The sequence below is a fragment of the Rhagoletis zephyria genome, unplaced genomic scaffold, assembly GCF_001687245.7.
Source record: "Rhagoletis zephyria isolate East Lansing unplaced genomic scaffold, Rhagoletis_zephyria_1.1 Rzeph_scaffold_01401, whole genome shotgun sequence".
Lineage (NCBI taxonomy): Eukaryota > Metazoa > Arthropoda > Insecta > Diptera > Tephritidae > Rhagoletis > Rhagoletis zephyria.
The window spans coordinates 65,842-92,748 of NW_016158485.1; the positions used below are offsets into that span (position 1 = coordinate 65,842).

The following is a 26,907-nucleotide window of genomic DNA, read 5'->3' on the forward strand; positions in this document are numbered from 1 at the left end:
CTCACGAATTTGCTTCACTGAAGTCGGCGTCGCTGTTGTTTGTCACTTCGCTGTTCGTCGCATTGTTGTTGATTTCCCTATGGCACTTGTCGCCGAACTTAATTTTTTTCTAAAAGCAATGCGGCTGCGTTGTCGCTGTCAGCATCGAAGTCGCCAGTGGCTCCTCGCTAGGGTGGGTATATTACGATTACATACTTCCATGCGTATAACGATGACGTCACTTTGGCTTTGTGACTCTGACCAGATGCCGCCTTTTTTTTTTTGGTTAATGCACACCGCTTGCTCATCGTGTTGGGCAACACCTTCATTGTAGGGGCTAAGCTATAGCGGGGAATAGCGTTTAGTTAATTATGCTCACAGCTGCTTTGAATCTTTCTATGGAATAAATTTGTACTTATGTATGATTGTACGTACAAATGTGTAGTTATACATATTTATGCTGCATATGTATGTACATTTGTTATTGGTTTCGTCTTTAAGTTTTTGTTATTGTTTTTAATACAAAGGTTGCTATGAGACCGGTTCAATTACGCTTTTGAGAAGACCCAGCAGGAAATACTTTACAGTAGCTCTAAAAACTTGTACTTAAAAAAAGATATTGAGATGTGCACAATTCATCGCGACTTGAGTACATAAATCGGTGTGATTTTATATAATATGTTCTGATATTGAATGATATGATTTATGTGTGACATTCATATCTGATTCCCTCAACCTAATGTCTTGCCTATTCACAATGTGATGGCATGAGCGATGATGTCAACTATGAGAGGCAGTAAGATTAAGTGAAATCATACGATGTGATTGTGATGCCATGATGCGACTTGATATCATCTCACCTGTACATAACAGTGTCATTTTGTGTTTATGGGGCGTAGTATAAAGCTAAATAACAATGTCAACAAAAAAAAACTTGCCAATAGCAACTTAAAACTTGCACTTTAATGGGCTACAAGACTATATATTCAAAATTGTTCGGCTTTTACTCCCTCCCAAAACTCTTATGGCTTCATACATAAAAAATAAAATAGAGTTTTCGATCTATGAAACATGTGTACTTTATTTCTTATGAATACGGGTGTTAGGAGAAATATTTTCGAATGTATTTAACCGTGGAAATTTAATTTATAACCTTTTAACACTTTCTTCAAAGGTGTATCAATTCAGTACTTACCTTATGTTATCACTTTACTTTAAAACAATTTTTCTAATAGGTGGCAAACCGCTACAAAAATATTTTCGGCAGTAAACTTTCTTAAACCTCTTTGGTTTGATACCCGTTTTGTAATATTACTTTTATCTTATCAATTTAATAATTTAATAAAATTTTACAAACACGTGGCAACCCTCCTCAAAAATATTTTTGACAATAAACTTTCCTAAATCCCTTTGCAATATTAAATTTATCTTATCAATTAAATCAAAATTATCCAGTGGGTGGAAACCTCTCACAAATATATTTTCGACTGTAAGCCTTCTTAAAACTCTTTCTTTTGCCAGCCATATTTCAATATTTACTTTATCTGCAGTTTTCAAAGAGTGCGGTAAAAACCTTGCCTTCATAAGGCCAGTATGTATTTCTCAAGAAAACGGTCAAGAAAAAAATCGCCATTATTTCGTGTGTGTGTGTGTCCAAGGAATTTTGACATCTGATACTTCACAGTCTGTTGCATCATTCTTTCCTCAAGAAATAGTGGAACGGGCATATATTTGTGCTGAAAACAGAAAACAGCAAATTTCTTAAGAACTGCGTACGGCCTTAAATTTTACAAAAGAAAATTTCTTAGTAATTTCTTGTACGTCATTTTATATGGAGTTTTTGCTTCTCTTGAGATTTGCATACTGCCCGATATCGAAAAATTATCTGTACGTAGACTTTTGTCGCACGATGTATATTTTTGTTTGGTGTGATATACAATGAAATGAAATAATGTGATGTGTATCTTTATGTGATATCATTTCCCTAAATTTTTCCACTATTACTCCGTGCCAAATATATATAGTAAAACTGTGATTCACAGATAGGATTAATTCCAAAAATTATTAAAAAAAAATTCAGTGCATTATTTTGGTTCACAAGGTGGAATAGGTATCCAAAATGACCTTTTACTTAATTTTATTTTTTTAAGCTTTTAAATTAGCATGACGAAGTTCGAGGATGTAATCGAGTGTAATTAGTCCTTGCCATACCATTTTGCAGGAATAAATATAGCCAATATTATGTGAAACGATGAAATGATATGACTCCTGTATGATATTATTTCTTCTGAATAATATGAATTGTGTTCCCATAATGTCGTAAATTGTAGAACACTTCAAAATTTACAGTATATATTTGTTATTTCGACTACCTTAAAATCACCTCCTTACAAAATACGAGACATATACATACGTGAGCTATTACTGATATAAATTGATGTGATGCGTTTTGACATGATGTGATGTGATTTACTCAAATTCTTTACCTGACTATTTAAAAATATTTTTTTTTTTCATATATCACAATGTGAGCTAAGATAAAATGATAATAAGTGAATGGATTGTTGGAACAAGGCGATGTGACAGCGATCGCATGACTTGACTTGATATCTGTTATGCCTTGTAATGACTGGGTCATATTGCAGTACTAACGTACATTTAGTGATAATTAAGAAAATTGGTTTAGTTTTTGTACAGAGTAAACTTTCAGAACGAGGCGGAAGTTAAGTCAGAATTTCTTCGAAACTGTGATTAAGAAAAATTTACATAAAATATTTTAATGGATGTTCTAATGAACATGTAAACAAAAATGTGCATACATATATTCACTAGGGTCATTGGTCATTCAATAGACATTCCAAAACTAGTTAAAAAAAAAAAAAACTAGACAAACTAAATCGTATAAAAACTGTAAACAGGCTTAAGCTCCACACGTCTTTTGAGGAAAAAGTTAGAAAAAATGTTAATAGACAAATTTTCTTTCCTTTTATCACCTGTTCTTCTGGCACATCTAAGACCTTTACGGACTGGCCGGCCTAACCTAACGATCTCCTACGTATTCCTATTCATATTCGTAAAGAAAAACAAAACTTTTTGCTTTTGAAAGTTAAAAAAAATCAAAAGGTAGAGCTTGAAACATGCACCGCGTTTAAAAAAATTTTATGGAAAATGTTTAAAAAATCAAATCGACCACCCTAGTGTACTAACTACATACATAGATGTAGAGACAAATAAAAATACGTTTCTACAATTTTAAGCGGCAAACAAGCGTTGGTGTAGTAAAATTCAGTTTAAAAAAGCCCAGAGGCAAATGCAGTTTGAGATATTAATTTACATACAGGAAATTCCTGCGGTTACTGTTGTAGGCTTCAAAACGATGTTATGGAAGATTTATTTTCAACTAAGTATATTGTATTCTATACAAGTTGGGTGATACAATTTTAGCATAACTGATATTTTTTCTAAAAGGGTAAATGTTTATGGGGACAAAAAATTGTACATATGTTGCATACATACATAGAAATCCATGTATTTATATATGTACAATACCTTAAAGGCACCATGCCCTATCCGCAACAATAATAATAATTCCTGCAAAAATCGAGTTTTTAATATACATAAAAATAAAATTTGTTTAAAAAATATTTTTTTACAAAAAATTATCTAATATGAGAGAAGAGCTTTAGGTCAAAAGGTCTGCACAAATTCCTAATATTTTTCCGAAATATTTTGGCGAAATATTAAAAATTTTGGAATTCCGGTGGAAAAAACGGAACTCTTTTTTATTGAAGCATCCTAATGTACATGTGTAAATATACATACGTCTATGTAAATGTACATAGGATGTGTATGTACATATGTCTTATATTTCATATTTTATTTGAAAGCTTTTTAAAACGAATGAAAATAAGTTAATGAAATCGAAAGTGAAACTTATAAACAAAATTCGATGAGCGCAGCAATAAAGATCCAAATAAACGAGTTCAATAGCCACTATATGGAGATGCAGCTGCAGAAAAAAGCAATCATAGCAGCAAAACAACTAAACAAAAAAAAAAAACAATAACAATAAACAACGGGAACCATATGTTAGAAACTACATTGGCCGCGTGCCATACAACAATACCGCTGTTCTACACCCACACATATGCGCAAATTTTTGTAATTGAATCAGTGTTGCCGCTCAGACATATAATTTTCCCACCAAAATAACTACCAAAAGATTTGCAAACCTACCAAAAATAAAGTGTAAACACCCCTGAGAGCTAAAGAATTTGGTCCGCCCCATGGAATTCAATCAACTTTATTCTTACTTTTTTAAATTTATTCTATGTTTTAACTCATCATGTTATCCGACTTTTGTTAGATATGGCAGTCCAGCCATCAATCAATAGGTCACGTTTTGTAGGCGTGTAAAGCCTTGAGTTAAGGAAAATACTAAATCTATGTCTTCCAAATTCACCATCTTCTCACTCAAAGAAGTATAAATTCAATGCGAAGCTTATTTTTCAAACAATCTCTGTTTAGTGAAACAGCTATTGCTTTTGTTTTTTGCTGGTAGTTTGAGAAGATATTAATACTTAAAAAAATCAAAAAATTTAACTTTATCCATTGATATCTTCTTCCGCCAGATAATTTTGATAGGGTTGAAATTAGCATAAAAAGTTCTATCGAGCCACATTTTTTGGTTTTTGCTTAGCTAGATTTCTGATAGTCTGAGCTTATGTGCACGGAACGACCTGGGACTATTTCTGCTTAAATACTGCAGTACGGGAGCAGGCTAAAGCTGAAATTAGTTAAGAACATAAAGCTACCGGTACATAAACCCGAATCAGCTGACTACGATCTGTCTTACCAGAGCGCCATGTAAATGAAAACTCAACACCGCAGAATTTTTCTGTAGTTGTCTGCGGAATTTAGATTTTTCCTGTCAGCTGATTTCTTCCTTCTATAGATGGTTGCCACATCGTCAGTTTTGCACATGTTAAAAAAGTTATAATTTCCTATTCAAATTACGTGTAAGATATTTGAAATTTCCTTTTGAATAAGGTTTTTTGTTGAAAACTAAGTAGTCTATATTTAGCTACAGATCTATTATAACACGAAAAATTGTAGTTGAAAAGGTAAGTTTATGAAAAGGCATTGAAGAGTGGCAACACTGTAGTAAGCGACACTGAGGGCTCCAGTAATCGACAAAATTCTGCATATACAGACAGCGTTTAAGTATTTCAGCATGCTACTGTGGCTGCTTTCGTCACTCGCGCGCACTGCAGCTTAACTGTCGGCAAGTTGATTTCAGGTTTGGATTATCAAAGACACAAACCAAATTCAGTAAAAAAAAGGGTTGCATTCCTATAAACTCCAAATAAAAGTGGTGTTTAAGGAGAGTTTAGCGAAAATTGTTTCTATGGTAAACTTCGAGCTTAAGAGTGGAGTTTAGCATTAAACTCCAAAATTGCCAAAAAAAAGTTAATGGCTCAACGTAAACATAGTATAAGACATCAAAGTACCGACAAGTATGACTCAAACTTTCAGAAAACGCACCTGAGTGGAAGATCGACCTATCTCGGCAGCCAGTTCAAAAATGCCCTATGTCAGAAAACTGTTCAATAACGCCCTACTTAAGAATTTGGTTGAAGAACGCCCTATCTCTGAATTTGGTTCGAAAACGCCCTATCTCAGCTGAAAATATATTAAAAATATGTTGAGATAGGGGTTTTTAGAACAGGTTAAAGATCGTTACCGAGGTTTTCAACTCCGTTATATGCTATGGAGTCCATCATGGCGATAACGATGTTTAACCTGCAGTTAGTGTTAACCAAACATTGAGAAACTGGCCCTTAAACTACCAGCCAAACAAGAGGAATCCTATCAATTTCGATATGAAAAGCGCAAAACCGGCAACACTGAATGGAATGAAAAGTTAATTAAAAGCATCTAAAGGAAAAAGCTATACGCAGAAAGCACTCAAATGAGCTTTTTTAATTAATGAATCACAAATTAGTAATTTTGATATGTATGTATGTATGTACTACACTATACATATTTACACTCGCAAACATAAATAAATATACATATGTAAATATACCATTCTCCATTATCACGCAAATTATGGCATATGAAAAAATTTATGAAGGCCATGAAAAGTCATTAATAAAAGTTGGAAGGTGTCATTAGACGGCCTAATGAAGTAATTAGAAGATAGCGTAAAAATTAATGCGGATACATATCGCACACGATCTTCAAAAGTGACACAACTCAAAATTACACGTTTGTCAGAAAAAGCGAAAAACTATGTCTAATTTCAAAAATGCCAAATTTTGAATTGTGTCACTTTTGAAGATCGTGTGCGATATTTACACTTACTTATTTACAGAAGCAAACATGTGTGTATATGGTTTCACTCAAACGTTTGTTAAAGCATAAATCTGTGCAATATTAAGGTTGGTGGCCTTTAGAATTTTTTGGTCACATTTTATCGGTAAACATATTTAGTGAAGTGAATAGTGGCGGAAATACATATGTACATACATATCGAACACGATCTTCAAAAGTGACACAACTCTAAACTACAGGCTTGTCAGAAAATGCAGAAAACTATTTCGTAGCACATGCTAATTATATGGGCAACACAAAAGTTTGCTCCAGCTTTTGCTGAAAGGTAAATAAATAAAAGCTCTGTGTACGTTTTTAGTGCCTAATTCCAAAAATGCCAAATTTTGAACCGAAAAAACTATCACTTCTACCTCCGATGCTTGTAATTTTTTGTTGTTTTCCCTCAATATCAATTAAACCACCTTTACATATATTTCATTTCTTTTATTAATTGCTTTCTTCATTTCATTCAAGAAGTATTCAGAAAACTTACGTAAGTCAAACCTTAAGGGCTGGTTTCTCCAACTCAACTTTACTTAGTTTAGCCACTTTTCGGACTTAAGTCAAAAGTTAGCCTACGTTTTACACAGCTTCTTCTTGACTAAGTCAAGAAAATTGGCTTAACTAAGTTAAGTTGAGTTGGAGAAACCAGCCCTAAGAGTTTTGAAAGCTACATGCAAGGAAAAAGTTGCTAAAGCTTTCTGGACAATTATGGTTTTCGAACTTAAGAATTCTGAGTGTCCACTGTATTCCATTTTGGAGTTCTCAGCTCTTAATTATTCATAAAATATCTAATGTTACTATCCACGAGAATATCGCATATCACATACATACATACACTCCAATTAGGGTGATTGACGCGGTTTTTTCACAACCAAAACATATGTAACATATGTATGTAAATTTATAAGTTTTAGTTTGAGGGTGAAATAACTTAATTTATTTATTTTTTTAATTTTTAAATTTTTATTAAACTTGTGTCGAAAAGACATCATAAACTATAGGTATTTATAGCGATTAAAATCGAAAACGGCAAATCTCGACTTAAGTTGTTCTTTAAAATATTCACAGATATGAACGCAAGCTTTTAACTGAACCGATTTCTTTGAATACATATTTGCTTTAACATTTAAAAATTGATCGCCACCAAAATGAATCATTCTTTATCATTAGGTTCTAATTTTGTAGTACGACTGTAGAAAACTATGCTGATATTGTAATGCTGTTTTTCATTAATTATGATTTTTGCACAGAATGTCTGATAATGACCAAACAAAATATTTCTAATTAAAACCTTAAAAAAAAAAAAAACAATTACAAATATGAGTAGTAAAGTACGGCTGTTGGAGGCTAGATAATGTGTGAGGCAAAAATAAAATAATATTTTGGATAACATGCATAGAAGGTTGCATCAGCTTTAAGTATTTGCCTGGAATGGGCAAAGCAAAGCATCGCTTCCTTACTGGCCGTCTCCACAGGATAAAGTTTATATCTTGATACATATCCCACAAGATCTTCAAAAGCGATACAACTCAAAATTTGGCGTTTTTTAAATTATGCACCAAAAATGTCGCAGAGCTTTTTTTTACCTTTTAGCGAAAGCTGGAGCAAGTTCTTGTCGTAATTTGTTGAAATAACCTTAGGTAAAGTCTTCGTTGTCCATATGATTGGCATGTGCTAAGAAATAGTTTTTCGTAGTCTCGGAAGAACGTCTAATTTTGAGTTGTGTCACTTTTGTCCAAGAGGAATTTGTATCAGAGCTTACAATGGCAATCAAAAGTGAGTGCATGGAGTTTTTTCTTTAATATTTGCAATGTTTTTCAAGTTAAAATTTTATTAATATTTTTTTATAAAAAATATGGTTCATGCTTTCATTAAAACCACATAAGTCATACTTTAAACCTTATACAGAACTTACTAATTTTTTTAATTTTTACTTGAAAAATATTGCAAATATTAAACAAAAAAAAAACATTTGTTTGTAACTTCGAAACTTGCACCGAGCGCGGTTTTCATTGCGTGTAAGAATCGAGTTTCTACTGTAGCTGATGTAGTGACCTTCGTTTTACCATTCCATCTGTGTACATATATATGTAGATATCTTTATCATACCTTTTTATCTTTTTGTAATAATTCAAACGAAAAATCAAGATCTTATCTCAGCCAAAGATGTAATTAGGCAACATGTGTAAAATTAACTTACAAATTACTAGACGAAAAAGATTCGAGGGAATAGTTTCGTAATTTTGACAAGGTCGAAATTATTAACGAAATAAATCAAACCAAATACACCAACTAGTCTTCGTTTCCATCTGCTTCAAAAAAGCTGACAAGGACTCAAAGGGTAGAACGGCTTTTAAGCCTGCGAAAAAATACTTAAAGCCTCTTCAAAGTTTACAAACCGAGTTTCATGAATTTTACTTATACTAGGTTTATTTTCAGCTACGAATCCTTAGCAATTAAGAAGTTAGGTCCTCATTCTCCTCTAAATAGCTACTACAGAAATTTGTGGAGAATCGAGATTTGTTATTTCCTAGACCTTTAAATGCCATCTACATATATAAATCTATATATTAATATTTTCCACGGGTGTACGCTAGACTGACTTCTAACCCATTTGCCTGAGAGTATGGCCAAAGTGGGCAAAGTAACCCCTACAAAATTTTTGATCTAAGTATAAGAAACCATAATTTTGTGTTCCAGCGAGGATCTTACCATTCTAAATACGAGATAAATCAACAATTTCTTGTAGTTTCAAGAACAGGCTTTACAAATGTGGTAGTTGGAAAGCTTTGAAAAATTAAAGCTTTGGCGAAAGCTCTGAACAAATTTCGATTAATGTAATCATTCAAAAAAATGTAAGTCGAATTCACTACTTTCTCGCCACATATGTGTGCAGACCTCTAAATGAGATCCGCAATAATTACCGAAACACACTTTTACAACTTTTGTCTTTTATTTGTTTTAAGTAAGTACCAAAGTCATTCCCACGTCCATGCATTTTTTTACAATAATACACTTCTTTCTTTTACTTAATGCAAATTAAAGTTAGTGTTCAATAAATATATCTACGTTTTAACTTCATTTATAGAATTAACTAAATACGAGTATGTATATGTATATATAAGTATATATGTATATATATCTAATTACAATAAAACAATTATTCGATTTACATGGAGGTACACGTGACATTGCGTAACAGCATTCAATGAAAGCTACATATGCACTAAGGCTGACGAAACTTACATAGATACTAAAGTTGATTGTGTTTTTTATAAAACTTTAATTGCAATAAATTAAAAATATTTAATAATAATAAAATCGTTTGCCATTAATAAAATAAAAGCTGCACACTTGAAAGCTTACACGCCGCGACTAAAAAAAGTTTTAAAGCCTCTCAAATTTTACCAAAAAAAAATTTAATAGCTAAATCTCCTTTTACGATTTTGGTAGTGGATTGCCAGTATGACGGTCAAAAGCAGAATGAGAAACTGTAAATATTACAAATACAAAAATATGTATAAGTTGATTAAAACTAAAATTCTAACATCACAAAAGCTTTCGCACTCACATCAAAGCCCAATAGACCATATTCATAGTAGGTTGTTAGGATTGCCTCATCAACGAAAGCTTCCTCCACTTTCGGCAGACAACCAGTTAGATGGAGATTCAAAGGATTGATGCAGTTGCCATCGTTGCAACAGCTTGCCGGTGGTGCGCGCGCAATGCGTATGTAGTCTTCAGCTGAGTTGAGGCCACAACAGGCGTACTTTTGAGTGCGAAGCAAAAAACATTACAATGTAATTTCCAAATCCGGTCCTTAATTTGACTCAAAATACAATACTTAATCAACACTTACCACCATCTGTACGGTGTCCATGGAGCCCGGCTGCATCAACTCCTTACGCCATTGCGCCTCTACACCCTCCATAGCGTAACGTTTGAAGACATCACGCGAACTCAGGCAAATGAAAACAACAATGAGGACAAGTAGTACAAGCAGACAAATAGCATACTGAAAAAAAAGAGGAATTTGAAAATTAATTTTCTTGTTCTTTTCAGAAAATTATTTTAAATAAAATTAGTTACCGTCCATAGTAGGCGCGTCGATTCGCGTATTGTGCCAAAGCAGCCGAAAAAGGATATAAACAAAATGACACCACCCAAACAAATTATGCCAATGGCATAACTCTGTGGCATTGCACCCCAACCGAGGCCACCGAAAAGTATCACCAAGATACCCAGGATCTGGAAATAGTGAAAAATTGTTTGATTAATTTTGAATTTGATTTCATTAGCACGTTTAAAACAAGGATCATAATGAAGGTATGATTTCACACAGACATAGTCAACTGTCTTCGCTATTCAATAATTCTTTCAGAAAGAATTTTGTAGAGGAAACATTGGAGCAGATCTTGCCTATAGACATAGGTATGTGTATTATGGCAATGTAATATTCACAAGTTGAAATAAATCATAAAACTTAAAACAAAACCAAAAATAATTGAAAATAATAAAAGATAATCAAATAATTATATTAATCATGCAACTAAAAAAAAATCAAAAATAATTTAAAATAATTAAATAATTATATTAACCATATATGTAATTAAAAACATCAAAAATAATTCAAAGTAATCAAAAAATAATAAATTAGTAATTTAATAAAAATTTTTTTTTTTTTTGAAAGTAATTAATTATTACTTATTAAAAAGATGCAAATAATGGCATTTAATCATTAAACGTTTTTCATAAAAAAAGCATGCTTTAATTATTAGTCATTATGATTATGTATTAGGTAATCATAATTTAACATACTTTTGAATACACCCAAGCTCATTTAGCAAAGTGTTATTTCTTTTGTATTCACAAAGCACTCTCAGCATCTTAAGTAGTTAATAGGCCTTTGGCTTTCACGCTTGATGTATAGAATTATTCATAATTAGATTCCTAGTAAAATAGATGATGTGACAGCTTTCTTTAAATTTGAATTTGAATTTTTTTTGCTAACGTGCGAAGTCATAAAATAAAGATTCCTGGAAAATTACAAACTACAAAAGTATGTTTGAGAGTTGCTGGTTGCATGAACTGAAATTACGCCTCCGCATTTGAAACGCGCATTTACATATGTGGGTACATTAGGGTGGATCACCGAAAAAAATATTAAAAAAAAATTAACGCTAGATTGATTTGAAAATACCTCCCACACTCGCATTATTTTGATTCCGCTGATAAAATTTTTAAACATTTTATACAGATCTTTTAAGCTTAAATTCTTTTACTATATGAGCTAATTTTTTGGAAAAAAATATTTTTAAAAACTAAATTTGTTGGTACATATTTTGAAATAAGTTCAGCTCAAGTAAATTTCAAATGTTTCCGAAATATTTAGGCGGAAGTATTATAACTATAATAAATTGTATATTTCCGATGAAAAAACTGTACCGATTTTTTTTTATGGCGAGTGTTGCACCCTAATGTACAAATCTTGCAACGAAATTTGGGGAAAAAATATGTTTTTTGGTTGAACGTAGGGGTCGCTTTTTAAGATTTTACGTCATATCTTCGGCATTTACACTCGGGTCGTAAAATATAATATATGTATGTACGTACATAGATATTAATGTTTTTTCTCGAGGAGACAAAACCTGTCTGCCAAAGTTCATTGATCTCAAATACGCCGTTCTAGTGCTTACCCACCAGATCTCTGTTTTTATCACACTAACGTACCACTCTAATGTCAGTGAATTAAAGCTCACCAAAAACACCTTCTGCTAAGGAAGTTTTACGAGTATTCCGGTCGTTTTTTTTTTTTTTTTTTTTTAATGTAATCTAATGTACATACATACATATGTACATATGTATGTACGCATGTTTTCTAAAACTTCTACGCCTGCCTAATTGCCTGTCCATAACTAAGTGTACTCATTACTATGTATTTATGCATAATCAATTATTCAATATCGTCATTGCAATTATCACATTGTCTGCTTACAATTATAACAAATGCCTGACATACGCCCCCAAATAAAGATAACATACATATGTACATACAGCCCTGCTTCAACAACCCCCACACTGTCGCTTGGTATTTTAATTTGGCACATGTAAGCGCAAACTTGGCAATATGTCGCCATTTTTTCTTTTTTGCTATTTTACTTTATTTTTCAAAAATACATATAACATCTTGCGTGCACATTACATGTAACTTAATATGAGCGCGGCAGTTAGGCAATAGTCGGACATTGTACAGTCGTGTGCAATCACATTAGTTGCTCGATTAGTCACGTCACTCAGTCAGCCAGTGTATTGTCCAGCCTAAGCGCGCCGCAAACATGGAAACTTGCTTGCGTCCAGCTCAAATGTCTTTGGCCAAGCCTCTGCTCTTGCCGTGTGTTGCATGAATCAGTGAATCAGCAGCCCTCTGTGGCGTCGTCGAAAATTAATTCACACACGCGCGCGCCACTCACTTCATTGCATGCTTGAGATTGTCTCATACCGCTGAGATAATCAAGCTTAGCAATGCTCATACTTTATTAGCTTTATAAACTACTATAAACGGTGTAATTGATTCAAGAATCTGTTGGCAGCATTCAAGTTTCTAAGGTTTAATTGAAGCTTATATTTCTGATTGAGAAATGAGTGGCTGCGGCGGCGCCTTTATTGTTGATTGGCGTGCCATACGCTTTAATATTCGTTTCATTCTTAATAAGTAGCTATTTGCCGGCTGTGATCTAAACAATGCTGGGAATATGAAATGACTTAGAAAAAAAGTGTAGGTACTCGGGTTATTACGCGTAGCTGAAAATTTATTTCGTTGGCAACAAATAATTTCAATTTTTGAGATGTAGTACTCATACCTTGACTCATGGGATCAAAATAGAAGTGACTACCACCGCGGCATACCGCGGTAGTTAAATACCTGCAAAGCGATTTATGTATGTATGTATGTATTTCTGCAGACTTAGTTTTTCAACATAAAAGAGTGAATGTATAGAAAATTTTCCACCAAATTCGCGCTATTTTTGCACATTAACACTTATGTAAGTGCATAAATTTACATTTCACCTGAACCGAGTAACTGCTTTGGCTGATTCGAATACTAAAATTCTATCACCGAAGCTCTTTAATAACCACAAAAGTTAACAACAGAGTCAATAAATCGACTGAGACATATATCCGAGTGCAAATTAGTTCAGAAAATTGGGCTCGAATCGTAACATCCGTTCACGCATCGAAAACCATACGAAAGACAATTACGTGATACCGTCAGTCGTATAAGCTGAATGGGATAAAAAGTACGTTCACGTATGTCATGATCCGAAAAATGTGTTTTTACTTGACGAGTAATGCGATATCGTATATGACGACTGCAGCCCTGAAGAATGTCTCCATAGTACGGTACAAAGCTGTAAATATATACACTAAAAGCTTTAGCTTCCTAAAAGATGCCTACTACTAGTTAAAAGTGTAATTAAGGTTCTTCTTTTAGTCCAGCCTCCATTTTGACCTCTTGGCCTCCAAGGCCGGATATGGTATAAATTTAATTACTCTAAAACAATTAACAAAAATAGAGCCCCCTAATGTGCGTACATACATACATATGTTTGTATGTATGTACCTATGCGCACAATGCACATAAACATATTTATGCCTATATTTTATTACTTGAGGCAAAATGACAGCAACAGCTAATGGTGTTAATGAAGTTAACGCCATAGGTAACCAACATGATCGACATGGCTATACGCAAGAAGATGTTGACAGTAACCGCAGGAACAACAAGAAATTGAGACTAAAAAAAAACTGAATTGAAAAGAGATGCACACAAAAATGAAAAGAAATATTAAAAAGTTATAGCTGAACTAAGCCAACTATAAACTGCAGATTAAGCTCGCAGGGATGGAAGCCCATTGACTTTTATGCTAGGTTAGCGTTTACTAGAAAGACATAAGTACATATGTATATAAGTATGTTTGTAGTTAGTTAATCCAGATGATATCATTTCCACTTCAGTTAAGTAAGTTAATAACACCACAAATGTTTGCTATGGGAGCCTACATACATCAACTTATGCATAAACAGGCGCACATATAACGCGCCAAGGTCTTAATGACTTTGGGCCATGTCGTGTCGCTTCACTCATGTGTGGGGTAGGTCGTTTGGTTTGTAAAATAGATGGGGGGCAGGCGGCTATACATAATACATACGTATAAATGTAAATATGAATGTTGAAAATATGAAAATTGTGTGTTAGTTTTAAAAATATTAACTAAATAAATGAATCAGCAGGGTAGTGGGCATACATTTTACTGAGCAAGTATCTATGATTTATATGCGAGTAAGTATTTTGTTGAGCTTAAAAATTTATCAGCGCACACATACATACATATCGAGCCCTAACCGCCAAAAGGACGTAAACGGCATTTTTTTTTATATTTATCTTTTTGATGGAGACATGCATCTAGCTGCTCTAGGAGTATTACTGCATCAAAAATAACATTTCGAAAAAAATGTCGCTTACTTTTTTCTGGTAGTTAGGGTTCGACATCTACATTCGACCGTGCCACCTTACAAGCAAACGAAAAAATGTTCGCAGTACATTTTTACAAGGCGATTTAGAAAAAAAAAAAATTTACCGAACGTAGGGATCGCCTTTTTAAATGTTTCGGTGACACCTACATTCGGCAATAATAAAATGTTGTTTAAATAGTTCTACTGGAAAAATTAAAAAACTTCCTTAAGAAAAGTTTTTTTTTATTTGTGGCGAGCTTCACTTTACTCACATTAGGGTGATGTGGTAGGAACTGAGATCTGTTGGGTAAGTACTAGAACGGGGTACTTGGGGTCAATGAAATTTTATACAACAAAAATTGTCACCTCGTTACAAGAGCATCGATGTACCATAATTTAATATTCCACTTTAAATGCCGAGGATATGACGTTCGGGCATAAAAAAATTTCCTTGCATTAATAATTTAGACTCAGAGATGTACGGCGAACTTTTTTTCTTGTACGGCGTAATGTACGTACATGTATGTATGCATGTGTACTATATATGTATGCCTATTTACATACCTACATATACAACAAAAAAAAATGAGAAATTTAAATCACACACTATTAGTAATGGATGGGTAAGAGGACTCAAATTAAGTAATTTGTTTTAATTTAAATTAGTGTTCAGTAGGCGCTGGCGCGCGGCGACGCCTACGTGTAATGAATAATCAAATAGTGAAAAAAGATAAAGTAAATAACTATGAAAATAACTTAGAAAAAATCCCAAATTAAGTAAGTTTTGGAAAGTGTTGGTAGATATATTAGCGATGTTAATTTTTTTCGCTTTTTACGATGCCGGGATTTTCGTGATGTCGTTATCACAGTCCCAGGATTAGTCTCGGGATTTAGATATTCATTACTTTTCAACAACTGAAATGGAAAAAATTGCTTCCATCTCTCCTACCACAAAATAAATAATAAATAAATAGATTTGAAACCTACTTTATTATTTAAAGTGGCATTTTTATTGTTCTCTCTGAATCAGGATTTATTTTAAAGGACTTTGAAATTTCAAAGATACATATGATTAATTCCAAAAATTATTTAAAAAATGTAATGCAGTATAGAATAGAAATATGGGTACCAAATGAAAGAGGAAATTTCTTTGGAATTTAAAAAAATTAAAATTTGTTGGATTCACACGGACAAATAGGTAATTTTTTAAGCTGATAAAGTTAGAAGGACGAAATTCGTGGATGTTATCGAGTTTATATAAGTCCTTAACATATAATTTTTTCAAAAACAAATATTGCGAAATTTCAAGAATAAAATTTTAAAAGGACATTTTCAGTACTTACCAGTCCTTATCCCTCTTTAATTTGATACCAATACTTCTTTTAGCATATTTCACTGAACGTTTTAAATCATTTTTGAATTACTGACGTCAGAGTGAAAAACTAAAAACGCAATTTTACTACATTTGGCCCATGGTTTCGCGAATATATTGATTTTTGTGTTTAAAATTTACTATCGCACGGTGGTATATGTATGTGTAATGATCTAGACATTTATAAAAAAAATATGTATTATTAAATAAATAAAAAATAAATATAGCCAACACTGGTCAAGAAAAGGAGTTTCTATTATTGCTATCAGTGCAAATTACAAATCCCGAAAATCCCGGAATTATTTGCCAAGAATGCCGGGCGTTTCGGGACCTGAGAAAGTGGATTAACATTCCTAGTACATATGTTTGGCTGACGTTTCGCACTAACAAACAATAATACATACAAACTAATGTATTGTGGATGGTAAGGTTACTCATACGACCCCCCAACCTTAATTTTGAGAAAAGCCGTTTTTCTGTCTATGTAGTGGATATTATGTTAGTTGTCAGACTTCAGAGTAAAAAAACAACTAACTTTAAACAGTAACGTCAACTAGTCAACGATCTCAATAAGTCCACTGTATGAATAGCCCAATATAGCGCATATATATCGAACAATTTGTCGAACTAAAGATATCGGACTACTCAAGTAGCACACTTGTGTATAACTTGGTGTAAGTTTACGAAGTTTGGTATAAATCTGATTAATTGTATCCAAAATTCACAAATTTACACCAAGTTATACACCAGTGTGCTACTTGAGTAATCGAATGTAATATTGGTACCGTAGATAAGGTCCACTATATTCAATTCCTACTCGTTCGTCTTCATTCACGCACTCTGGACAAAGTGGGCAATCCATGTATGTTTATGCACCAAGAGGTGCGAACACAAACGTGTTTATGTCTTGAAGAAAGCAGTTTGCTTTATAAACTTAAATTTATCAAAACATGGACCCAGGTTTTGCTCAGAATTTGAAAGCTGTCGCGTAAAAACGTATTCTATCGAAAATCTTCCACAGTTCTACGATACGAAGCTTACGGGGTATAAATTGATTAAAGTTTTCAAATTGCTACCAAAATGCAGAAAAATGAGATGAATACGTATTTTATTCTAGGGCGAAAACTACACAATATCTTAGCACGAAATTTTTACACAGTATGAAGCAGAATACATATAACAAGTAATTCTGCATTTTTTGCTGAAAATTTGTATTTTTTGAGTTATGACAGTCTTTTCGTAAATGAACGATATGTTGATTTGCAATCTTCGATTTTAAAGTTCCGGTTGCAGTTTAATGATTTATTCGTTAAGTTTTCAATTCTGTTTAATTAAAAAGAAATATCTCTTCAACTTACCGCCCATAGCATATTCAGCAAAAATAGCGAATACTTTATTGTGCCTGTTGCGCAGCCCATTTTCGTAAGGCTCCTTGTACTCCTTATGCACACCAACAACAACAACAACAAAAGCAATATCGTATTTTTTCACACACACTGTACCTTCGCTGCCGACCGTTTATTAAAGCGCGCTTCAATTCATTTAAATCGCCAAAGCACGACTACTTTCAAAAGTCACAAATTAAATAAGCACGCCACATACTCATTTAGAATCATTAAGAATCACACTTTAAATACACAATACATAAAAGATTGTATAAAAAATAATGCTTAACAAAGTGTTTGCTAACAGCGGGCACGCTCTTCCATGCCATCCAGCTTTGCGCCGCACCGATTGAATAATAAATATAAAATTTTGTATATTTCAATCCAGCTACGTAATTTTATTGATTGGCGAAAGGTTAAAACCGAAAAGTTTTTTTCGAAAACAATCTTGAAAATCCGCTCCGAGCGGCTGCAGTTACAAACAAATATACATATGTATGTGGTATGTGTGTATAATTAAACAAAGCGCGAAATCACTAAAAAAAAAATACCAAAAAAACGAGACACGCACCACCAATACCGCAGCAGCTAAAGAAGGGTTACGTCAAAGCGCGCGCGTTCTCATAGCAAATTCACAATTCGAATAGATTAAATAATAAACACAAATAGTAAAAATCAGAAAATCAGAAAATTCTCTCAAGAATAAGCTCAATAAAGACGTCACCGCTGCTCGATTGGACTCGATCAAAGACTCAACGACATAGGCGTGCGTATGCGACAATAAGACGCGACTCGACACCGCTGCTACTCAAAGACAAATGTGCTCAACAAATGGAGCGCCCAGCACAGCGTAGCCAAGCAACCAAAAGAAAAGCGTTCCACCAGCACCAGCCGGCCAACATTTAGCGAACTGGCAAACTACCGAGCCAGCGGCCACGGTCACGAACAAACTATGCATATATGTACTTATGTATGTATATACAATATAATAATAATAATGGATTGGCGCATACACCATATGTCAGTGTTTGGCCGAGCTTCTCCACCGATTTGTGGCGTGCGCCTTGATGTTGCCACACAATGGGCGATTGTATTTTTTATGAGAAGCTGTTTTTCATAGCAAAAATACACTCGAAGGTTTGCCATTGCCTGCCGAGGGCCGAGAGCTGTTAGAAAAAATTTTAGTTTTGATGTTAGTTGGAAACTGTGCTCGAACCCAGGCCCTACGGTATGGTAGTGCGCACTTCTAACCACTACACCACAGCATATATACATACATACATAGACAAAATAAATAGCGTCACGCTACTCTATTTGCATTCGCATCGAAGCGGCAACTTAGCAACAACAATACCAATTGAAAAAAAAAGTTTACCTATCAAACCACCAAGCCACCAAACCACCAAACCACCAAGCAGACAACAGCAGCAGCAACAACAACAAATACAATTAATATCAACAAATATATAGACACATCAACTGTTGACACTATAAATTTGTAAGTGTATGTATGTATGTACATATGTCAGTCTATTGTATTGTAAGTAAGCACATTTGTAAATTAATATTCGATTTAAGTTTTTTTTTGTTTTTTTTTTTTTTGTTTTTACTTCACTCTGCTCGCTTCTAAGTTTTTGTTTGATTTGCTCTTGTTCGTTGTTTTCCTAGCGCAATGAATAGACATATGGAGGCGTTATGGTCGCTATGCGGCGTTAGATTGCGCACCTACATATCATATACATACATACATACCTTTGGGCATAAGCAATAACCGCCTAAGTCGAAATACCTGAATTCGAGAAAAAACGTTTTAAACATTTGGATTGCAATGTTAACCTTATGGGGAAACCAAAATATGTTCGTCTATAACTTTTTAAATAGCCTAGCTAGCGAGATGGGGATTTCACGTACCCATGGAATAGTAGTTGCAGAATACGATAGCATATATAACTCAATTCTTTCTTAAGTCGACTTAGGCGGTTATTATGTATGACCACAGAAATATTTGAGCATGTGAAAAGCTCAATACTACTTCACCAGATGTTTATAGGCCCAACAAACGTTTTAACATCGCAACGCATCGCTACAATTATCTTACACCTCGCTGCTTTGAGCGCCACAGTGATTTTGGTCAGACTGTTAAGCGTATAGAATTTCAAACTTTATACATATCTACGTATTTCCAAGCAGAAATGTGAATTGTAATCAAGTGGCACGTTTTACGCTTTCAAATGAGGAAAGGATACACTTTACATATGTGTAACGGTGAGAAGCCAAGTGCGGGAGGTTGCCGCCAGACGACAGAAAAACGCGACAACAGATAGCGGCTGATCAATTTCGCCGCAGCATAGAACATCGTAGTTACTATGACAAATCCTCCATATAAACCTTGCAAATAGTCAAGAGCATCTCCCATTAATTCTATGGAAAAGGTTGCTTGCCTAACGCTCTTTAATGTTCCTTACGGGAAAAAATTCCTTTTCTCTAAGAGAGAGTACTATAAATGAGTATACTCAGCTGTTAAAAAAAGCAACCAACTTTAGACATTTTTACACACACATCGTGTTTTTGTTTTTTTTTTTAATAAAACACCACTTGGATCCACCGTGCACTATGACAGCTGGATGAGACTCAGTCGGACAAACAAGCCCACGTTAGAAATACTCGCGTAGAGGCCTCCTATTTGTGTATGTGAAGTCATATTCAACCCACTATATACTCGCACGTAAAAATAAAGTACACACAATTCCAAAAACAACAATATCATCATTAAAGTGGCCTTACACTATATATATTTGCTTGTGGAAAAGTCACTCTTTACATATGGAAATTCAAATTCTTCTGTATAAAGTGTATGCACTTACATACCTACATACGGAATAGAAATGTTTATAATTTCATCTGACATACAGATAGAATCATACATATGTATTCGGTTTATTTACTGCCAATTTCACCAGCAATTTAAGTGAAACCCAATTCTTTCTGTCAGTTTTCATATTAAATTCAGATAAAAAAAATGATTTTTCACTTAAATTGCTTTCGTGAACCTGGCCATTTGTTTAAAAAAAAATAACGTTATTTAAATTTTAAATAACTGATTCGATACAGGGAATTTGACAGGCAGGTGCAGGTACATACACACATGTCTATCGGAAAAGTGGCATTTATAGATGAAAATGCATATAGTGTAAGAAGGCTTTAATAGATACAAATGTACATACATACGTAAGCATGCATGTATAAATAGACAAACAATACACCAGATTCCTGAGACTCTTTAAACACACACCGGGACATATGGAGTGCTAAAGCGCAGTCACTGTAACTTTGGTCATTCATTTTAATTGTTTTCTCCAATCCAACCAAGTTTGTTTTCTTTGTTTTTCTATTAGAGTCCAGCGCAATTGTATTTGCCGCATTTCATTCAATAAGTACTCCTTGCATTGTACTCTACTCCCAACACATTGTTACTTTTTTTCCGCATACATACACTACTTGGCGTTGAGAGAGTAAATACTTGACGTACTTGCTATTACTCNAGTAGGGGATGGAAAGTATTTGCGCGGCGATCGGATGTCTTGTTGGGCCGTTTAAATGGAATTGCGCAGGAGTCTATTTTCTATTTATTGTTGCTTAACATTTGTTTGTTAACGAGGCGCGTACACCAACACCGTTATACTATGTATGTATGTAGTTATTTGCCCAATGTCGCTCAATCCCCAAGCGTCTTTTTGCCTTGCCCTCGAACTTTGCATCAACAATTGCAATGGGAGATAGTTAAGCAGCCATTCTTGCATTCACCTTATTTTGTATGCGTGCGTGAGGAAATGAATAGCAGTTTGTGTGCGTGTGTACATTGTAATGAGTGGGTTTTTCATTCATTCATAAAGTGTTTGTCACGTTATTTATTTACTTATCTGACCGCTTAGTAGACTATTTAATTATTGTCTCATTAACTTGTAAATGTTTGATGCGCTTATTGCGGTGTATTGAAAAGAAAGATCGAAATAGTGTCCGTAGATAAATGATTTTGCCACCATATTTTTTTTTTTTTTTTTGATTGAACGACGAATTTTTTTGTACGATTCATTAAAACTGAACCGTGTTAGCATGAGTTTTTGTTTTATAAAGACATGTGCATTTATGTATGTATTTTGCTTCCATATAATGACTATAGACAATTTATTTTTATATAGAAGAAAGCGCAACACCTTGTGTAGGAAAAAAAAGAATCTAAAAAAAATCAACGTTAATTCCTAGACACTTGAAACTTGAAAAAATACTCAAAAAAATCTAATATTTTTGAGAAAAGGTTTGAATTTCGGATGAAAATTTGTTGACTTTATCTTTATCTGAATTTTTCGCCGTGGAGGACAATACGTCAAAATAATGTGTTTGTTGTAATTCATACCAATGACGGTATGAATATCACGTTGAGTTGGTGGTGGCTAACACTACCTTATTAAATTCGCCTTGGGCGGTTCGCAGCTGACAACGACAATTGTGTATATAATAGTTGCTGTGGTCAAATTTCCTTAAGGCAGTACGCAGTTCTTAAGAAATTTAGTATGCCTTCTCCTACGGTTTTCTAATTTTGTGAAAAAAGAGCACAAGGCAACCCAGGTTTGCAACAGAAATATATGCCCGTTCCATTATTTCTTGAGGAAAGAGTGAGGCAACAGGCTGTGAGGTATCAAAAATGTCAAAATTCCTTGGACACACACGCGAAATAATGGCAATTTTTTCTTGACCGTTTTCTTGAGAGCTGCATACAGGGCTTTATTCCAAAAAATGCATCACTTAAAACTTTCAAAGGAAATGCAACTCTTCTCCTTGCAACAGCTAGATTTAAGGTATGCTTGCAACCCTGTTTTGTGTAATGCTTGTCCCGCTATTTATCTTTTTAAATTCAACAGAGTTATTATTTTACTAGTAGAGAAGAGCAAAAATAATTTGGAGAACCTTTCTTTCGTAATTACCCTTTTTTGCGACTTTCTGAAAACTTTTAAGGGCAACACTGTATATATTGGCCATTGGTTGATTGTGAACGGCACCTTTTGACAACTGACATTTGCCGAAAAAATAGGGATGTCAGTGGCAAGAATACATCGATGTTTTTCTTTGATTCGATGCATCGAAATGTACATCGATATTTTTCGATGCATCGAAGGGCATACATCGATGTGTTGATTTATATAGGATTTTTCAGATAATAGCTCTGATCCAGTACTCCATGAACTTACAGGGTTTTAACCGAACTTGCAGGAAGTTACAGGAAAAATGATCCCGTACTCCACAATCCTCCAAAATCATGTAAATGAGAGCGATTTTTGGAGAGCCGTGTAGAGAATGAAGTTGCAGATATTACCCGAACTTTATCTTCTGGTAAAATCGTGAAAAGTGGCATGCGATCACTGGTTGACGTTTTTACAGGAAAAATGCTTTTTTGTTGCTGTACTTTTGTTTCACAACAAAATATGTTATTAGCGAAATTGTACAAAATTTCTAATAAATTACTGTAACTGAGCTAATTTCATTTCTAACGGTACTTTTTGGAGCTGTTTCAATTTTTTGATCCTCCTTCTCTTTTTTGTACAATTGAAAAACAGGAACAATGCTTCAATGTACTAGAGATGTCAGTGCATCGATACATCGACTATTTATACATCGAGTGGAAAATTTTCGATGCATCGAAGTAAAACATCGATATTTTCGATGCATCGATTTTTTTTCGACTTCCCTACGACAAAAACCCGTCAACTCATAGTGGTTTTTTGCGTGAAATTAGCATTGAAAAATAGTTGGGCGTCTATTTTATTGCATTTAAACAAATTTTTGCGACCAAGAATTTTCACAATGGGTGATGATTACGAGCCAATGGAGCCCAGCCTGCGCAATATCGTCGAGCAGACATCACTTAAATGGATCTTTGTAGGTGGAAAAGGAGGTGTGGGTAAGACGACATGCAGGTAATTAAACGCAAATAGCATAATTCAGAGTTAAAATACTACAATTTTCTTTAATTCATATTTTTACTTCAATTTCCACCTTAATTACCATTGCAATTCTACTCACTTCCTATAAACAGCTGCAGCCTTGCGGTGCAAATGTCCAAAGTTCGTGAGTCAGTGCTTATTATTTCCACAGATCCAGCGCACAACATATCGGATGCATTTGATCAAAAGTTTACAAAGGTGCCAACAAAGGTAATTAAAAATTAGCCAAAACTAAAGTTTAAAAATCTCAGAGTAATTTGTATTGAGATTTGCAGGTCAATGGCTTCACAAATTTGTATGCAATGGAAATTGATCCCAATGCTGGGCTTAACGAGTTGCCGGATGAATATTTTGAAACCGAAAATGAAGGACTACATTTGAGCAAAGGTGTACTACATGAAGTGGTCAATGCGCTGCCAGGCATAGATGAAGCAATGAGTTATGCAGAAGTAATGAAGTGAGTAAAAGCATAATTGTGGAAAAAGATCAAATTCGTTAGAGCCATCATCTGCTATTCCAATACTTTTTTCAGACTAGTAAAGGCAATGAACTTTTCGGTAGTCATATTTGACACAGCGCCGACAGGGCACACATTACGCCTGCTTTCCTTCCCGCAGGTCGTTGAGAAGGGTTTAGGAAAACTACTGAGGTTGAAAATGAAGATAGCGCCTTTCATTTCACAATTCGGTAGTATACTAGGCATGACAGACTTTAATGCCGACTCGCTAACGCAAAAGCTGGATGAAATGCTAAAAATCATAAGACAAGTGAACGAGCAGTTTAGAAATCCAGTAAGCATATAAAATTTGTGTAACATACAATGAGCAAAATTTTAGAATTAATTACCTACATCGAAATTTTCGTTATAGGACCAGGCAACCTTCGTTTGTGTTTGTATCGCTGAATTCCTATCACTGTACGAAACCGAACGTCTTGTGCAGGAGTTGACCAAATGCGGCATAGATACTCACAATATCATAGTCAATCAACTGCTATTTAAGAAACAAAACCAGGAGCCATGCGCCATGTGCGCGTCACGGTACAAGGTATTCAATTTTCAATAAGCCTTTAATGTGGATTGGTTTTTCTATAACGCTAATATTTTAGATACAAGAAAAATACCTGGATCAAATTGCTGACCTTTATGAAGATTTCCACGTCACGAAATTACCACTGCTCGAGAAGGAAGTGCGTGGTGTTGAAAATATTAAAAATTTTGCTGAAAACTTAATAAAACCATATACTCCTAATTGATTTTAAGATAATCAGAAATATGTGTATATTAGCACTGTAGCAACGAAGTTTTGGTTTTAAACACATCTTACGTATAACTGCTAGTCGATTATACAAAATGTTTGCAAAAATCACAACTGTATTCCAAACCGTATACTTTGATATATCTCAATAATTAAATTGAAGTCATAGCTAAAAAAAGTTAACTCAATTTGTAAGGTATGTATTTAAAATAAAGCTACATTTACTTTTACATTGTCCAACAGTTTTTTGTTCATATTTTTGGCATTGCGTCGCCTGGGTAAAATATTGTCGTAAGCGTCATACGTACGTGCGTAACATACGACTATCTTTTACCCAGGCGACGATTGGTCTTTATTAATAGGATTGTAATTACTTTATTAATCGATATCGAATAAATAACCCGGTTACTCTACTCGAGCCCGGTTACTCTACTTTTGCACATCATCGGTGAGAATAAAAATAAAAATGACTTCTGTCTGTGGATCTCCTCTCTTTTATATAACAGGCAAATGACATTTGTGTAAATTCACCGGCGGTAGACGAACTTGCAAAATTATCGTGTTTTCAACCATAAATATAGCATTTTATTACACTCGTAAAGAGACGTCGCACAGTCGGTCAAGTTTAAATAAATTTCCACGCAACAATAATATCAGCTGCACAAAACAATGGCCGGCGAAGGAGCTAGTAACAAAAATGCAGATTGCACACTGTGTGACAAGATTGGGCTTAAACCCTTCACCAAGGAAAACGTTTTCCACTACTACATCCCACTGCATGGTGTGGTATCGTATTCTGCACTTGCTGTTAACGTAATGAATCCCGGTTTCGTATCCAAGATTTTACCCAAAAAGGATTTGACTAATGTGCTTTTACTAAGTTCATTGGCCGGCACCGCCTTCTATATATATGGACGTCCACATCTAAGCAAAATACCCAATTCGCGACGTGGTCTGTACGCGATTCTAGGAGGCTCACTCTTCAGCATGGGTTCAGTACTTGCATGGGCTTTGATGAGGTCGGTGCTACCAAGAGAAAACGCAGCTTTGGCTACCATTGCCGGTTTGGCTTCCGGAGCAGTTTTAGTAAAGCTTAGCGTTGACTACTTCACCGATTGTGACAAATTGGTGGACAAAAATTAAATACATTGATGTGTACCGTGATTTTGTTGGTGCTCCTCCATAGCCTCAAGGAATGAAATCTAATTTTAGTCGCCTTTAATCTTTTTTATTATGCAGCAATTAAAGTTCAATACACTGGCCGGAATTTTCAAATGCAATTTCGTATATGAAATGCAGTGCCGCTCCCATTTACAGACAACACGTTTATCATGGGAGCGGTTAAGGCGCTGGTGTCGTAATATCTTTTTTTAATAATCTCTATATACATATATAGGTTTTGAATCGAGTGGAAATAAAGTTAAAAGTAAAAATAGCTGCTGAAGTAATTGCAGGAACACATAAATGTGTATATTTATAAAATTTGCACTTGCATCATATAAAACATATGTATGTACATTGAAAAAAAAAATAAAATCTTGGTTGTAACACGATTTGCATTTTTATTTATTTAACAACATTTTTAAACTCAGAAGGAATTTCGAAATGCTATTAGGAAGCTGTTCGTTATCAGTCTGTATCGATTGGTAATCTACATACATATGCAAAGTTTTGCTGTAAGTACAGAATACGTAAAACAAATTTATATTAGGATCGACAGGGGTATTAGTCCTGACCATAATGGTATAATTTTTTTTGGGCGAAAAAATAATTACTGGTGTTACATATTGAAGTTCAAAGTATAAGTTTAACAATTTCTTTAAATTGTAAAAACTAAACAAGTAATTTTTAAGCATAAGACGAAACCGTCTTTAATTCTCATATAAAAATTTAAAAGTACCGTTAATTTCTTCACGATCCAATGATCGGATGTGAACCAAATTAGTATGGTCCAACATCTGAGGTACCACATTTCCTTTTAATAAAAAATTATAGAAATCGGTTAACGTGGTCCAAAGTTATGC

General features: G+C 34.2%; 3 protein-coding genes across 6 annotated transcripts; 2 read left to right on the forward strand and 1 right to left on the reverse strand.

Moving 5' to 3' along the window:
• Positions 1-9,289: 9,289 nt before the first annotated feature.
• LOC108363874 (protein late bloomer) lies at positions 9,290-18,433 on the reverse strand. Of its 4 annotated transcripts, none has more exons than XM_017617388.1 (6): positions 18,353-18,433; positions 17,602-17,870; positions 10,447-10,605; positions 10,217-10,372; positions 9,929-10,126; positions 9,290-9,848 (listed from the first exon to the last, which is right to left on the reverse strand). In XM_017617388.1, the coding sequence occupies exons 2-6, from the start codon at positions 17,659-17,661 to the stop codon at positions 9,777-9,779; spliced, it is 645 nt and encodes a 214-aa protein (XP_017472877.1). In that variant the 5' UTR covers positions 17,662-17,870; positions 18,353-18,433; the 3' UTR covers positions 9,290-9,776. The 4 variants fall into 4 exon arrangements, with proteins under 4 accessions (XP_017472877.1, XP_017472880.1, XP_017472879.1 ...); XM_017617391.1 differs by having other exon boundaries at positions 17,602-17,804; positions 18,200-18,428; XM_017617390.1 differs by having other exon boundaries at positions 18,200-18,428.
• Positions 18,434-23,351: 4,918 nt separating this feature from the next.
• Positions 23,352-25,120, forward strand: LOC108363887 (ATPase ASNA1 homolog). Its single transcript, XM_017617409.1, has 6 exons — positions 23,352-23,600; positions 23,720-23,837; positions 23,903-24,084; positions 24,160-24,418; positions 24,497-24,673; positions 24,735-25,120. Exons 1-6 carry the CDS (start codon positions 23,488-23,490, stop codon positions 24,879-24,881), a joined length of 996 nt encoding a protein of 331 aa, XP_017472898.1. The 5' UTR covers positions 23,352-23,487; the 3' UTR covers positions 24,882-25,120.
• A 244-nt stretch (positions 25,121-25,364) lies between these two features.
• On the forward strand, positions 25,365-26,431 carry LOC108363876 (uncharacterized). The gene has a single exon (XM_017617393.1). It carries the CDS (start codon positions 25,553-25,555, stop codon positions 26,024-26,026), a length of 474 nt encoding a protein of 157 aa, XP_017472882.1. The 5' UTR covers positions 25,365-25,552; the 3' UTR covers positions 26,027-26,431.
• Positions 26,432-26,907: the final 476 nt, after the last annotated feature.

Excerpts from the sequence above, each read along its gene's own strand:
- LOC108363887 (XM_017617409.1), top strand. The coding sequence starts at position 23,488 with ATGGGTGATGATTACGAGCCAATGGAGCCCAGCCTGCGCAATATCGTC. Across the intron at positions 23,601-23,719 it reads GTGGGTAAGACGACATGCAG|CTGCAGCCTTGCGGTGCAAA; the intron begins GTAATTAAACGC and ends TCCTATAAACAG. Across the intron at positions 24,674-24,734 it reads TGTGCGCGTCACGGTACAAG|ATACAAGAAAAATACCTGGA; the intron begins GTATTCAATTTT and ends CTAATATTTTAG.
- LOC108363876 (XM_017617393.1), top strand. The coding sequence starts at position 25,553 with ATGGCCGGCGAAGGAGCTAGTAACAAAAATGCAGATTGCACACTGTGT.
- LOC108363874 (XM_017617388.1), bottom strand. The coding sequence starts at position 17,661 with ATGGGCTGCGCAACAGGCACAATAAAGTATTCGCTATTTTTGCTGAAT. Across the intron at positions 10,606-17,601 it reads TGCTGAATATGCTATGGGCG|ATCCTGGGTATCTTGGTGAT; the intron begins GTAAGTTGAAGA and ends CACTATTTCCAG. Across the intron at positions 9,849-9,928 it reads ATGGTCTATTGGGCTTTGAT|TTTCTCATTCTGCTTTTGAC; the intron begins GTGAGTGCGAAA and ends TAATATTTACAG.